Source organism: Ammodytes marinus (genome assembly GCF_949987685.1).
Source record: "Ammodytes marinus genome assembly, chromosome: 23".
Taxonomy (NCBI): Eukaryota; Metazoa; Chordata; class Actinopteri; order Uranoscopiformes; family Ammodytidae; genus Ammodytes; species Ammodytes marinus.
Window position 1 is genome coordinate 5,137,241 of NC_137227.1, and position 16,523 is coordinate 5,153,763.

Here is a 16,523-nt window from a genome sequence, read left to right on the forward strand (position 1 = left end):
ACACTGGATTTTTTTTTATCTTCAGCGTACACACAGTATGGCCGGGTAGCGGATAGTGAGATATTAATTGATTTTGACAGAAATGGATTTTGACAACAAGTGATCTCCAGAATCGCTGATTTGACCTTTTATTGATAAGTCATTAGTATAGAACTATCCTGAATCTACTACAGACATTTGGAACCTATCTTTTAGTTGGACTTGTCCTGCACCTCTAAATATGAATTACAATCTTGAATGTATATTACTGAAAACCCTGGACTTTATGGAACAGACGAAGCTCCCTCTGTGATATTTTGAACATTTATCAGATGCAATGTCTCCCCCAGTGACAATAAAATACATGACGATATGACAGTTAAGGCTTATGAATTGTTTTATGAGTGAAACAGAAAACATAGATTGCGCTGAGGTCATTAGGGTTTTACTGTGAGCTTATCTGTACCTGGTACTACCACTCTGATGATGGTATTCTGGTAAACAGGAGACACACCCACACACGCCATTTGAAGACACCATCACAAACACTGACAAGGCAGTACGTTATCTTAATGAGCACATGAGGGAATTCAGTGGGAGATCCCTCTCCCGAACAAGTGAAGGAAACACAATGTACTGTCATAGAAGTATTAAAAAATTCCATTTAATTATTAAAGGAGTAGTTAAAAAATATATATTATTAGCTTTTTGCCTCACTCACAAGGCGACAAAAGACATTAAATTAAGAAGAAATGGTCCCCCATTGCTATTTAGCTTAGCTCAAAAACTGATACTCAACAGGTGGGGTTTCCTTCCGGTGTGTACAGTATTTGATTCCAAAATGACATAATGGTAAAACAATACATAGTTTAACTCCTGACTGCCCACGGAGGCCAGCTAGCGCTCCCTTTAACTACCAGAATGTCAGCTATAGCACAGTGTATCATTCTCGTATCAAATAGGGATTTCCACTGTGTGCAGAATGCTGCATGCATCTCTGCACAGTCCATAGTCCATTGCCTAATAAATGTCTATTTTCAGAGTGCCTTTTACTGTAAGCAGCCCAAGGCACACCTGTGAAATAAGCACGCTGTCTAATCAGCATCTTGATATGCCAGGCCTGTCAGTTGGATGGATTATCTCTTCAAAGGAGAAGTGCTCACTAACACATTGAAACACATTTGTAAACAAAAATTAAGGGAAATAGTCCTTTAGTGATCTAGAAAAAAAAAACACTTTGATTGGCTGTTACAGGTCATAAACATTGGAGGAAAATTAGATTGTTTCACAAAAATGTTAAAGTTCCTCCTATGGAAGTTGGTTTAATATAGTGTTTCACATCAAAATTATAACTTTTTATTTGACATTTATTAACCATCATTTTGAATTTTAAATTGGAAATCCCATTCTGAGCACAATAACACAGGCAGGAATAAACTTGTAACAGCAGCTGTATTTTTGTTGACCAGTGGTTGAAGTTCACAGCTTGCGATGGGGATGTAGACGTCATACTGTAGCGTGCAGTATGTGAACTTGAGTATGAAGTTAAAAATGTATTTTCCAGCCGTCACCATAATAAGGTTGTAAAACATAGGACACGTGTCACCTCCAGTCCTTACATAATCCAGTATTGATATCCAGGGTTGGTTCATCAGCTCCTGAGGACTCTGAAGGGGAGTCCATGTCCCGGGATGATGACATCAGCAGTGAGTAGCGCCTCTTTGCGGCTGACCTCCTGCACAGCAGTGTTCAAACTCACATCCCGCCAGCTGTCCTCATCTGCGCAGCACTCAAATAAGTCCCCCGCCACCAGCACCGTGCCCGCTGAGGTTCCCTTCACCCGGACGCTGACGTCTTGTCCCGTGTGTCCCGGAGTGGGGACTATAGAGACCTGTGAGACAGAGGAGAGCTAGGTCAATGTGTGAGCTTCTTTATGTTAGGGTTAGGGTTAGCAAAAGGGTTGATTGTGTCAGATATTTTCCAGATTCAGTCTTAATATTACACCACCCAATAGACTTGTTTGAGATGAGCCTTGGAACTAGATGACAGTAGCCATTGGACAGTGAGGATAGGGATCAAAATGCAGCTTGAAGTCCAACAACTTGACTCGACTTTCAATTGTTTGATTTATAATGAGGGCACATAAAAAGATAGACAGATACAGAAGCATGTAGAGGAGACATGAATATACAATATAGATGTTATCAAAATGAACAGATTAAAAACATATATTTGAAATATTTTAACGAACCAAAGGGCTCCCTCAATATGGCAATCTTCATCATTTGCTACAATGAATGAATGAATCAGAATCTCCTTTTATTGCAGAAATGGAAATGATTCACTTTATTATTAATTTGGCTATGGGCCTAACTGTTGTTCCATTGTTTTCTTATTGGTCGACACGATCACAAAGGTGTGTGTTGTGAGGATGTGATTGATGCAGGCCTTTGAGAACAGATACTCACGTGCTCATCTATACGATAGGGCTGTCCCTGTGCCAGCCCGTTGACCCGGTACGTGTCCCCTTCACTCATATCATAACCCACAATGATGACTGCTGTTGGAAACAGACTCAGGTTTCCTATGTGGTCCGAATGTCCATGCGTCCCTACCACCATGTCAACGTCTGCCGGGTTCAGGCCTCTCTCTTTCAGTTCGCTCAGGAGAAAGTCCCGGTCCCACGGTCCCCCGGTGTCCACCAGGATAGTCCTGCTGGGCCCGGTTATGAGGGAGATGGTACCGTCGGCTCTGAACGTTCCGTCGGGCTGAGGGAGACAGTAGCCCACTTTAAGGACGGACACGGAGTAGGGCTGACCGGGGAAGGCCGTCTGAGACTCCGGTAGGGGCACTTTGTCAATATGACCACGGACCACTTCTTCTCCGTCTGTTTGCATCATGACAGTCAAATGTTCACAGGACAAAAATAAAAACACATGACAGCCGCGTTACTCTTCTTCTGCTTCTTAAAAAAAAACATAACAAACTTTCTTTTCTTCGTTTAATGACGGACTACAAAGCAACTTTCAGGTGTATGCCGCCACCTACTGTATCGGAGTATGCAACAATATGACCCCGTTGAATTCAAATTATTATGGAGACAAAACAAATACATTGTATTGACATAATAACCTTTTCACCTCAGTTTGATATTCTTCTATTTATAATATTCCCAATACTCCATTCCATTCATGCCCTTTCAATGAAAAAAAAATATATATATAGGCTTATAATTGTGTAGGCCTAATGTGTGTGTTTTTGTGTGCTTTGTTCTGGTCATGCGCTGCTCTCCAATAAAGGCAACTAATAGTCCTACTGATAAACTCTTATTTAACACAATTTCTAGAAAGTAGCAAAACTATTCGAAACAGAAAACATTTAGATTATGGAAAATAGTATGTCCATTCTAAGCCTATATAGGCAACTCTCAAAGTAGTGCGGCAGTAAGACGCCTCTACCAGAAGAGAGCGCCAAAGAGCTAGTTAGCCGGGACAGGCATCCTATAAATCTATGAATGAATGAAATAAACTATTAACCCTGTGCCATAGCCCTGTGCTCAATTCATGAATTAGCCCTTTATATTGGGAATGGGAAGAAGAGAGTCCAGGTAGGCCTATACAAAGGAAAGTTGGAGAAACAGGAGAGAAGAAATAAATAATTATATAAAGAATCTGATCAAGACACTCAGGATTGAACAGCATATGATTTACATTAGCAATAGTGCAGGTACAGTAGTAGTAGGCTACAGCTGTGGGAGATACCAAACAGTGGAATACATTGAGATGGAGCGTGACGAGAAACTATGAGGCAAAAAGGGTCGATTTGATAGAAAACCAAACAAGGATTAAAATGCATTTGAATTTAAAACGTTTTCGGAGACAGAGCTCAACAATAATGCTTACCAAATATTATCTCAACATCTCAGGCAAGCAATTTTTTTCAAACAAGATTATTTTGTATTTGTTTTCCTAGGTATGATAAAATAGGATTCACAGTCCACACTAATTATTTGAATGTCAACTGCCAAATATAACTCTGAATACATTATCACGATAAGACAATATTTTTTTATTCAAGATCACAAAATAATAATCAAAAGCAGATAGACTTTATGATGGCCTAAAAGGTTGATTATCAAGTTTTCTCGACATAAAACTCGTTTTCACGAGACAACGAAATAATTAGGCTACCTTGTGATCTCGATAGTTTGTCATCATAGTACAGTATTACAAGTGACGAGAGGAAAGGACATTTTAATAAATGATTTCGTTGTGACGGCATAACGAGATCTCCGCAAAAAAGAAGAACCAGCGGAACATTTATTTGGTAGTAATGGTGGCTGGTGGGTCGCTTTATGTGTTGCACGCTCAACGGCGACGTAACATCCGGTCACAACGTCCACAATGGAGGAGGAAAGTGTTTTGGTTGAAGAAGGCTCGTATTATAATGCTCTTTTTAAAAGCTTTCTGTTGAATTATTTTATGCCAGAATCATGTTACGACGAGTTCTTCCTCAATTTCAACTTTTTGGACGGTAAGTGACGCGTTTGAGTAGAAAAAACAGAAGTTGTACTTGAATTGTAAAGGACACGTCATGATGATAATAAACAAGTAGCATTGATTTGAATGTTCAATAATACAAATTATTTCAAAGATCAGAAGAGATATAGGAGATAGCTTGGACTTAATGGCGCTCTGTTTAATAATGTAGTTTCAATGATTTTCAATGGTTGCCTTATTGGAGAGCAATGAATGCAGCAGCAACCTCCTTCAAATTACCTTCATAACACCTTCAATGGGTGAAATTGAATCCAGAATGATCGATTGGGGTTTAATACATGTTGGTTATACTTCAAAAATATACAAAAAAAGAGTAATTGTTGGGTTATTCCATGAAAATTAAAATACAGAGTAAAAAATATATCACACAGACAGAATAACACCATGTAGTTCATACACATTAGTGACTGCCACACAATATAATTACTAAATACAGAGTGTGTGTGTGTGTGTGTGTGTGTGTGTGTGTGTGTGTGTGTGTGTGTGTGTGTGTGTGTGTGTGTGTGTGTGTGTGTGTGTGTGTGTGTGTGTGTGTGTGTGTGTGTGTGTGTGTGTGTCTATCTATCTATCTATCTATCTATCTATGACTGGCCATCTCATCCCTATATTCGTATCTGCTTTCTTCCAGTGCCATGTCTAAAGGTGGTACTGAGCAAAGGCCTGGGGATCGGCATCATCCTTGGATCAGTGATGGGTAATGCTTCTCTCTACTCTGTCTTCATTTGGACATTTTCATAATAAATGTTAATCTATGTATTCTGCAATTTTTTTTATTTCCGCTTAAGTTCTTGTTCAGGTACACCACTGTATAGCAAATATCTGACAACTTATACTAAAAAAATATATTGAAATTAAGTTCAAATTTCACAAAATATGTTTTTAAACGTCTATTGTTTTGGTTCCAATGCTAAGGTATTGAAACCGTAGCAACACTAATCTCATAAGCTCTACTAATCACGTTGAAAGCCCAATTCTTGCTAATAATGTTTCGACATTCAAGCTAGTGTGATTTTCAATTTTTATTTAAAAGAAGAAAAACTTTACGAAAACGGGTGTTTGGACTCTAAGACAAAAACTTGACTAGTGTAACTATTGAATCGTATTAATGACAGCCAAAGTCTGCTGGAAAAAAAAATGCTGGTTTTGTATTATTTTCTTTCATTTTTTTTAATGTTTTTTTTTATATTAACAGTGAAGCTGCCCCAGATCTTAAAGCTGATGGGGGCAAAGAGTGCTGAGGGGCTGAGCTTCAACTCTGTGCTCTTGGAACTGCTGGCCATCACGGGAACAATGGCCTACAGTATCGCCAACAACTTCCCTTTCAGGTGCGGCCATATTCAAATCAACCCTATGAAGTCATAATAATATACACAGACAGAGCACTCTTGACTGGTACAATTTGACTGTTTGTTGTCCCTGTCTAAATGCACTGTTTCTTCCATTTTGGTTTCATATGTTGAGTAATAAATGAAGTAACGCGCTGAAATGTTTCCTCAGTGCCTGGGGCGAAGCTTTGTTCCTCATGCTGCAAACAGTCGCCATTGGTTACCTCATCCAGCACTACGGAGGAAAGACCAGCAGAGGTAGTAATAAGGCCTTCATACATGTATTTATTTATATAGTGCCTTTCATTAATTAGTTAATCATGGTCAGAATTACAACTTCATTTTCAAAGACTGAACACTGATATCAATAATCCGACCCCTTCTTATTTTGTCACAGAAGAGTTGTGGTGTAGTAACGTAAAGGTGTAGTCAGCGATTCTGGAAAATGCTTTTTGTCAAAAATCATATAATGTCTCCTCTCGATCCGCTACCTGTGAAAATGGGCATGTTGCCAGCTACAGTGGCCCCTCCTTGTTATCTTCCCCTTGTTTTACATACCAGTTTACAGAGCCTAGGCTGTGTATTAACACTGAAAAGTGATTTTGACAACAAGCCTTCTCCATAGAATTGCTGACTCCACCTTAAACTTGACACACCAAACATGTCGGGCCGCTTTATCTTAAACGGCTACTACTAAGTGTGAATTTTTATATAGAAAATATAATTGAACAAAAACTGGATTCAGTCTAAAATTAATGTTTTTTATTGGTGTGACATTGGCCCTCAGATAACCATCAGTGTTTGTTGTTTCTCTTCCAGGTCTCCTTTTTATTGTTGTATATTTTTGCCTGGTGGCTCTCGTGCTGTCTCCTGTCACTCCCATGTCAGTGGTAACCACCATGCAGGCCTCTAACATGCCAGCCATCATCATCGGCAGGGTAGGTGCAAACAATACATATAATAATAGAATATAATTTTTCAGGGCAGTAACTAATTGGTATATTGTTCAGTTTATTGCTGTGTTCATAACTGTTGAGACTTTTGTAATGATAAATTAAACATTTATACTAAAACGATTAAGAAAACAAAACAATTACCATAAAGAAGTGCCCCAACACACAAATGAAGAGAAAGTGACAGTATGTGTGTGTATTTGTCTTAGCTGATCCAGGCAGCCTCTAACTTCCGTAACGGGCACACTGGCCAGCTGTCTGCTATCTCTGTCTTCCTACTCTTCGCTGGATCCCTGGCCCGCATCTTCACCTCGTTACAGGTAAGACCCTGTGTTTGTCTGTCTCCTGCTGGCAACGTAGGGGTCCTGACTGCTTTCACATTTGACTGGAATCTAATGAAGTGGATACAATAAAAAAAAAATCCCTTATTAAATTAGTTTAAAGGGAGAAATATGTTGAATTAAATCTTTAGTTGACTTGACTAAAACTGTAACAGATGAAAATTACTCAAAATGTGACAAAAACGTATCAGCATTTCCTTCTAGACTTCATCTAAAACCGTTGCCATATATAATTAACACTGTTTGTTTGTGTTCTTCCAGGAAACCGGGGACACATTGATGGCCCTCACCTACGTCATCTCCTCCTCCTGTAATGGCATCATTGCTCTGCAGGTTCTCTACTACTGGAACAACACTCCTGAAGGCAAGAAGAAGAAAATAGAGTAGACAACAATACATTTTCTCTCCCTATCCAACTTTACACACTCTGGAAGAGGTGTCCGTAAAAGTGGAACAAGCTGAAATGCATGTACATAGCCAACTGGGGAAGTTTGGGACATTGAATCTGCTAGACCAACATGTGAAAATTGTACTTTTCTGTTGACCCACTGTTTTTTTCTCCAATTGAGAGTTATCTGATTTAGGTGGCTGTTGTTGGCTCTCACCATGCTGTACAATTATGACATTCCTCTGGATCCAGTTTTTATCATGACAGTCAGGCTGTGTTTGCGCTGTTGTGTTAAATATTTGGAAAACGGTTTGTGCACTTACCTGTTGGAAATTTCTCAGCCAGGGCCTTTTGACCAACTTTCTCTAATCAATACGTTTATTTTCTGTGAATGGTTTGGACCTTTTGCTGTATGTAAAAAAAAAAATAGATTTATTATTGTATTAAAAAGAATTCCACCCTGTCTCCTACAATTGTAAGACTTATTCTATGGTCTGTATGTGGTGACTTAACAGGGTGACTAATACATTTTAAGCATATATTGTGAGAAGTGCTTTAAATTCCAGCTAATCTGGCAACTGTTTCACCAGCAGGTTTAAACAAGACTAAGGGTCTAGTGATGCTGTACTTGGCAGGTGTAGTGTTAAGTGTTTTGTATAATTTAAATACAAATAGAAGTTAATATGTTAAAGACTGCTGATGCTTGCCATGTTTACCTAGGATTTTTTGACTATAAAATTACTCTGAGTTTTCGGTGGAATAAACCTTTCAAACTAAGTGTTTAGATGGAACACTGCTTTTTTAGGGGCACTTCTGCAGTCAAAACATTGGCTTGCAGTTCACTAGGACTACAGGTTATTTATCATCCAATTCAGTAGGTGGCGCTGTTGTGAAAGAACTACCACTGGAACTGCTGTCCTCGCCCTGCAGTCCTGAAAGTGCAGCCTCCTCCACTGCAACTGGATGGTATAGCCACAGTCCCACAGGGCTGGGAGAAGTAATACAAGTAGATCCTACTGCAGTAAAATGTCACCTGTTATTATTTCATATGAATACATTTATTGCTGATGCATTAAAGGTGGAGTCAGCCATTTTGGAGATCACTTGTTGTCAAAACACCTTTTGTCAAAATATGTGAATATCTCCTCACTATCTGTTACCGGTTCATACTGTGTGTGTGCTTAAAAATCCAGTGTTAATAGTATACAGTCTAAAGGCTCTCTAAACGGGCATAGGGCTAGCTGTGGTGGGCCCTCTTTGTTTACATTCTAGTTTACAGAGTTTAGGCTGTGTATTAACTCCAAGATTTTTTTTTCCATCTCGCAAACAGCTGATCGTAAGGAAATGTTCACCAGAAAGGAATTTAGAAACCAAGCGTTCTCCAGAATCACTGACTCAACCTTTAACATGCAAGTGTCCTTTTACTGTTTGTGTTGGTCGAGGTGGAGCTAATTTTAACAACCTTATATACAGTCCAGTGGTTCCCATCCTAGGGGTTGGGCCCCTTGGGAGGGGCTAAGGGCTTCAGATCAAATCACTCTGATTAGGCAGAATATTCTTAACACACACCCACGCACACACACACACAGGCAGCCTGGCCATTGAGACCACAACACCATTGCAGTGTTATTGACCCTTGTGCTGTGAAACTAGAGGCCAAAACAAGGAGAAATATCTTTGAAGAATGCTGTTAATCCTTCCATTAGAGATTCACACCCTTGGGTAATCTATAACAAGGAGCATTAAAGCTGTTCTGGAGGTTGTAGTTTTGGTATTTTAACTATAGCTGATTAAAGTCATAAATCACCCTGTTATTGTAGAAACGGCTTTACATTTGTTAAGCAATGTTTTTTTTGCACTTATTCTATCTAGACCTTCCTCTTTACGCTTTTAGTCTAGGTCTGTGGGGTTTCCCATGAAAGCTGCCTAACTATGGCACATGTGTTTAAAACTTTAGGTACACAAACAGACTAAAATAGGCTTCTCCACTCCTTTAGCCATTCACTCCTCCCACATGTCCACCTTCACTTCACCTCAGGGCGAGCCTCTCCCCACCCTCTGCACACACGCACGCACACACATACTCACATACACACACAACACAGTTCTCGCCTCATTAGAGTTACCTGTCTGTCAGTCTTTCGTGGCTTAGCAAACATGTCCCTCTGTAAGTAGCAGTAGGCCTGGATGTGCTGACAGCCGTCATGGTGGTCTGTTGTGAGGAAGGAATCTCCCATATATGAAGAGTGGTTCAGTATTCCACCCTACAACAACCCTTCAAATTTGTAATCTCTTTCTCAACAAGGTTTTTAATCAAATGCCTGAAATACAGTAGCTGATTATCTGACTAAAAGCAATACCTCCAAAGCTAGTGAGAATATATGAACTGAGTTAAATAAACTGCCCCTAAATCACACTCAATAATAGCAATATTGATAGTATCTAAATGTCTCCTTTTAGCATTGTTGCACTTAAAGGTGAAGTAAGCGATTTATTTATGTTAATGTAGTGTTAAATCGCGCTTTATTCATACAGTGATCACTTACATAATGTGCACGTTTCATAAAGCCGATCTCAGTCAGCTGCTCTGCATGTAATCGTCAAATAAACTTATTGGAGGATCCCGAAAAGTATATCCAATCACAAGAGAGAACGCTACAAACCGAAACCCGTCTCACTCATGGTCTCACTGCCGGTGCGCGCCAGAGCGACAGATGGGTGAATTTTTATGCGCCTACAATGGCGCAGCAGGTAAAAATCCTTCCCAATGTCTGTTTTGATGGGTTTTTTTATGAATCTGAGGTGATGCTAGATAACTCGCTGCTTGAAGACCGCAGTGCATTAATGTGGTGACGTAGGGACGAGCGAGGGGACTGCTAACTGCAGTAACTGACAGGAAGTTAGCTAAAAGAACCATTCCGCTTACAGCACCTTTAAAGGTGCACTATGCAGAGCCTTCAGTTATTTTACAAAACATATTTACTCTACATGTAATTCTTATTATTGAATAATTCTATCATCACAAATGAAAAATAAAATATGTTCAGACACCTGTGCAAGACTATAATAGGTTTGTCAATAAAAGTGTGGGCCCTGCAGCTGTAAACAACAACATTGAAAAAATAACTTTCTTTTCAGGAAGCTTTCTAACTTCAAACAGTGTTCCAAGGATCACATTTTCCCATGAGGAAAGTTTGTTTATTTAGTTATGAGAATATACCTTGGAAAATGTTCACTTCTCTGACACACCCAGAGTTACATAGTGCACCTTTAAGTATAATAGATAGGTGTTTGCACATATCCGCCCTGCTGTATGGAGGATGTGCCTTTATGGTTTTCAGACAAAACAATAATCCTTATCGCACTTTTAGAACCAGTCTATCTAGCTGTGTGCGTGTCTGTGCGTGTGTATATGTGTGTGTGTGTGTGTGTGTGTGTGTGTGTGTGTGTGTGTGCGTGCGTGCGTGCGTGCGTGCGTGTGTGTGTGTGTGTGTGTGTGTGTGCGCGCTCTCTCAGTCCCACCCTGGTATTGCATGCCACCAGCTGCACAGGATGATGCTGACTCATAAGTGGAGATCTCGTTTTCGTTACAACTGAAGTGGCAAGCTGCCAAAACAGCAGCCACCCACCTAGTCACCTGCATGCCAGCAAGATGCACTGTTTGTTCAGCCGAGCGCCTCCGGAGGTAATAGGTGTGCACATTAAAGGTTGATTCAGAGATTCTTGAGAATGCTTGTTGACAAAATCACTGTGTGTGTGTGTGTGTGTGTGTGTGTGTGTGTGTGTGTGTGTGTGTGTGTGTGTGTGTGTGTGTGTGTGTGTGTGTGTGCATGTTCATGTATGTTCATTATTTATTAAATGGTTTTAGAACCCACTAAAACCTATTTGTAGTAGGCTTATAAATCTTTACATGAGGAGTTATAGTTGTTGGCAAATAATGTTCATTTACTAAGTCCCTAATATGTCCTTGAATCTAACTGTACTTTGTAGTGTCTTTGTGTTGAACACGCTATAAGATGAAGGTATTTTTCCTCCAACACCACAACAATAACATTTAATATGCTGCAAGGAGTACACACTAAAAGAGAGATTTTTTTTGGAGCTCTGAGGAGTTTGTTTTAAATTCTGATCCACAGACCTCTTTTGTTCATGTGTATAAATGCGTGGTTGACGTGACATTGAATTTTTTTTTAAACGTCGGTCAAATTACATGTTAAAGGTGCACTATGCAGTTTCATAGTTATGAGCAGAGCCTGCAGTTAGTCAACAAAACATCATTCTCTCTACATGTAATTCTTAGCATTGAATATATCACCATGAATCAAAACAACATTATTTTGAGGCGTCGGACTCGGAACCGAACGTTAGTCTAGAATATATATAAACAAACTGTGGGCCCTCCTGCTGTAAATAACAACATTGAAAACAGCTGTGTTACGGACAAACATGTGTCATAAAAAACATTAATGAACCACTACACATTTGATAAAACGTGTATGAAAGTTTTTGAGTCTATTCACCAAGGGGTTTGAGGTTGTCTGTCTAACTGATTTGAAAATATGAATATTGAGCTAGATAATGAAGATTTGTGGGAGGCTACTATCAAATATGACCATTCTTTCAACATTTATCCATATTAGACTAAATTAAGAGGTATACAACATCCTTATGTAAAAGAACCCTCTCTAAAAGTATCCCAGATCAAATTGTTAACAGCCCAGCCAACATTTACCAGATTTTTTACATAAAAACCACATGTAACACAGTTGACCGACCAAGTAACACAGTTGACTGCAGTAACACGGTTGACAGGATAGGAGAGAAAGAGAAACTTTCTTTTGGATAAAAAAGTTTTATTTTGATGGAAAATTTAATTATATTATGTGATTAAGCTGATGAGTTCAATTTCATAGAAATATACAGAAAAAACAGACTAAAGAGACACAGGGTCCCTTCCGAAGAGGCGGCCGGTTTTTGATCTGGGTGACTCTGAATTTCTTGTTAGTCTTTTCCTGTATTTTTCAGTTTGTCTTTTCTGTTGATTCAGTGATTCCTTAAGAGCCTGGATCAGTTTGACTCCCTTCTCTTGACTTTCTTCTATCTAAAATGATAAACAAAGCATTACTTTATGGATCATGAGTTCTAAACCTCATATTCATCGAACAGAAAAAGGATGACAAGCTGTTACTTTAGTTTTTTCAACATAATTTCATAATTTAATGATAAACCTATTTTCTGTGAAAATAAATTCTACCTTGACATCTGAGGCTGTGGATTAACTTCAGGACTCTGGGGTGGAGTAAACTGTCTCTCTATCACTTTCTTTTCTTGGTCTGACGTTGGGCTTTTCTCCAATATGCTTGTTTCCTTCTCTTCTCCCTCTCACTTAAATATTTCACTGCCTTCACCTTTCCTCGCTGCTTGTTCTCCTGCCATGTCTCCATGTGATTCTGTAAATATGCAGCCCTTTTCTCAGGATCAGCATTACGCCAAGCCCTGTACTGTCACTGCTTCTCAGCAGCAGATAAGCTACACCTCATCTTCCTAAAACAGTTAGTTAATACTTAGTTAACACTATTAATGGTTAGTTAAATGTATCAGTTATTCAGTACGTATTCATTATTTATAAAAAAAATCTATATAGGGGAGAACGGGGTAATGTGAGACACTTTTTACATTTGCTCTGCTCTTAGCGAGCTAAAAGGATTTATCAGTCAAATGTACACATTTTCCATTAATGCAGGATGTTTCCCAGCAATGTACGTTATCAGAATTTATTGAGGATGAACGGCAGTGAAAATATGATTGTTTCAAAAAAAGTTGTCATGTGTCTCACTTTACCCCAGCTTCAGGGTAAACTGAGACAGACCAAAAACATCAATGGGGTAAACTGAACCACTTGCTTTTTCCACTCTAAACTACCAAAACAACACATGTTGTAACAGTTACAATCCTGACAGCTAGCTTGAAAATCAAATATTCCAAAACTAATGTCGGATCTTTTTTGTTGAGTATAGTCCTAATAATTGTTCTCTGGTGTGTGACATTATTATTCATGATAATTATTCAATTCAGAGGCTGATAGACAAACAAGAAACATTTGCTTAAACATTATCAATTTGTCCTGAATAATCCCCCACAACAATAGTTAGCCATTTAATTCACAATCATGCCATTGTCCTTCTAGATGATGCACACATGGGGGACTTTTCATAAAGGTTTGGGTTGTATTCATCATAACTAGTATAAAACCTTATGGAATCAAAACAAGCTTTGGTTGATATTACCTTTTTCAATTCAACTTTTGATTTATGCTGTGTCTGCGCGGCTGTTTGCAGGTACTCTGCTTTCTGTGTTTCCATGACGGCTTTTGAAGTGGTGGTTTCCAGTGTCGCTGGAACTCATTCCTATCTTTTTGTGTTGAAATCATTCCTAATTCCTCCTCTTACTTGTCGGAATGTTCATTGAAGAAAAGAGACAACGGCGGCCCAGTGAATGTGAGGTTGACCTGCCAGTTAGTGAGCATAAATTAACTTTGCAGCTGGGACTTCAATCCAATATAGCTGCAAAAAAAAAATCATGGAGGTTATTATGACTAGATTGTGTGTCACCAAGGTTTTAAAAAAAAGTTAGCACTTCAAAAAAGAACTCTGTTGGTAACCACCTGATTCTCACACACACACACACACACACACACACACACACACACACACACACACACACACACACACACACACACACACACACAGAGGCTGACCACAGCTCTTTGTAAGGACTTAAGTCACTCCGGCAGAACCATGGCAACCACTTGTTGAAGCCTCGCTGCTTGTTGCTAAGTGATGGGATGTATTGGACCAGAAAATCCTTCAATTGACACTCCCTCCACCCTCTTCTCCACCCATTTCTCTCCCTACCCCATCCCCATCCGCTCATGGCCCACTGCCAAAACTACCCACATATATAACTGTTAGAACCAAGCTATAACTAAATGTATACTTTGATAACCCAAAGATGTCAAAAGACACTTTCATAACTTGTTATGCCTCACATCGGCATGATCAAATGAATTGTGTCCATCCTGGGTTCTTTTCTGAGCTTTACTTTAGAAATTGTTTTTTTATTTTTATGAAAAAGTTTGAATAAGTTTAAAGAGAAAAATAACGTTTGGAGTTATGTTCTCATGGTTCCATTTATCATTGCCAGAGTTCCAAAGGTTTTAATGAGGGTCCTTGAAAAGGCTCAGGAAGTTCCTGAGAAGGTTCCTGTAGACAACAGATGGTCCAGTTAGATTTAATTAAATATAGTTACACTATGATTTTACTACACATCTCTCAATACACAATTGAACATTGCAACCCAGGTTTAGTTTAGTTTGGTTCATCAATTGAGAAATGTCATGATACACTTATTGGCAGTCAATGCAGGACACATGAAATGGGGAACCCCAAATAGCCTAAGCTACTAAAAGGGCCCAATAGACAAGTGTCATAATTAACCAACTAAAATGTACTATTATCACCACCACCTATGAAAAGTAATCACATTCAGATAGTTTGAGTAACTATTGGCTTTTGCCAGCGCCCCCCTGCATCTGTTGTCCATTCTCTTCCTCATGGTGATCCCCCCCCCCCCTTCCCTCTCTCTCCTCTTCCACCCCCTCCCCTCAGTGAACGATTAGCCGGTGCGGGGTTCTCTCGCATTTCCATGAGAAAGACGGCGGTCGGTGAAAGGGTTAAGCCCGAGGACGAAGCCCCAGAAAGCAGCCCCCTAATTTTCTGCCCGGCGGGGGAGTGGGGGGAAGCGGGGAGAGTTGAACAAAGACACCCGGGGGAGGAGCGGAGACTCTGGCTTTACTATATGCACCTGCGGCCTGAAAAGCTTTGGACAATGCGCCTCCGACACGGCCAATTACGAACGGGCCATCCACCCGCTTTCACTGTGGAGAGACGGGGGGTGAAAGGGAGGGGGGGATGGGGAACAGGGAAAGTGAATTTTTAAGAGGGTAAAGATAAGAAAGTAAATAATTCGAGCTTTAAATCATTCCAGGCACTTTAGACTACCGCCCACCACCATTCAAACGGGCCCATCACAATCTTCCCATAGGACACATCCATGTTTCTCATTCTGCGCCGCTGACCGTTCCGCCTGTGAAGAGGCTGTGAGAGTGAAAATAAAAGGTCGCTGTTGATTACTAATATGCCACTTATAATTTAGATGAATGAGGTCATCTTTTGAAGCAACAGCTGAGAAACAGTCGTGTGCGATAACCAGCTTTTCCAGTTTACCTTGAGAAGAGGCACAAATGAGTCACCGATTCAATTGGGAGAAAGGAACTATTTAATTATTGAACTTATAGGCCTACTATATCCAAATTATCTGGATAAAATACACAGCCTACTTAAAGGACCACAAGTAGTAGCTTAATTTCATTTACTTGAGAGCATATGCATGATTAAGGCCTACATTAAAGGCGCACTTTGTAACTTTGGGTGTGTCAGAGAAGTGAACCTTTTCTACGGTATGTTTTCAATACTGAATACATAAACTTCCATTACAGGAAAATGGGATTCCTGGAACAGTTTTGGAAGTTAAAAAAGCTACTTTAAAGTTTTCTGTTTCACGGTTGTTGTTTAGGAGGAGCAGGGCCCACAGTTTTGATTAGGCTACTTTTGTATTTGTCTTACGTTTGGTTCCAGGTTCCTCCTCATAACTTTGTTTTGATTTATCATGACAGAATGAATCAATAGTAAGAACTATGTGTAGAGAAAATGTTTGGTGAAGTAACTTGCAATTATAAAAAAAATAATCCCCCTCTGCAAAGTGAACCTTTAAAGTTCACACTTTTTGATAAGTATCCAGTTTTAGATTTATGAATGTAGTTTTCATACTGTTTTAAGTTAGAAGTTTCCATTTATTTTTGTGTGATATGGACATCTCTGAGCAGAAAACTTGAGTTTTGTTGTAGAACAAATGTTGCA

The 16,523-nt window shown here is 39.5% G+C and overlaps 2 protein-coding genes across 2 annotated transcripts; one reads left to right on the forward strand and one right to left on the reverse strand.

Annotated features, from left to right (window-relative positions):
- Positions 1-351: 351 nt before the first annotated feature.
- mblac1 (metallo-beta-lactamase domain containing 1) lies at positions 352-2,921 on the reverse strand. Its single transcript, XM_080052583.1, has 2 exons — positions 2,448-2,921; positions 352-1,870 (listed from the first exon to the last, which is right to left on the reverse strand). Exons 1-2 carry the CDS (start codon positions 2,877-2,879, stop codon positions 1,631-1,633), a joined length of 672 nt encoding a protein of 223 aa, XP_079908709.1. The 5' UTR covers positions 2,880-2,921; the 3' UTR covers positions 352-1,630.
- Positions 2,922-4,376: 1,455 nt separating this feature from the next.
- mpdu1b (mannose-P-dolichol utilization defect 1b) lies at positions 4,377-8,010 on the forward strand. The gene is made up of 7 exons (XM_080051917.1): positions 4,377-4,512; positions 5,167-5,232; positions 5,731-5,863; positions 6,036-6,121; positions 6,683-6,801; positions 7,026-7,136; positions 7,419-8,010. Exons 1-7 carry the CDS (start codon positions 4,383-4,385, stop codon positions 7,542-7,544), a joined length of 771 nt encoding a protein of 256 aa, XP_079908043.1. The 5' UTR covers positions 4,377-4,382; the 3' UTR covers positions 7,545-8,010.
- The last annotated feature ends 8,513 nt before the right edge of the window (positions 8,011-16,523 follow it).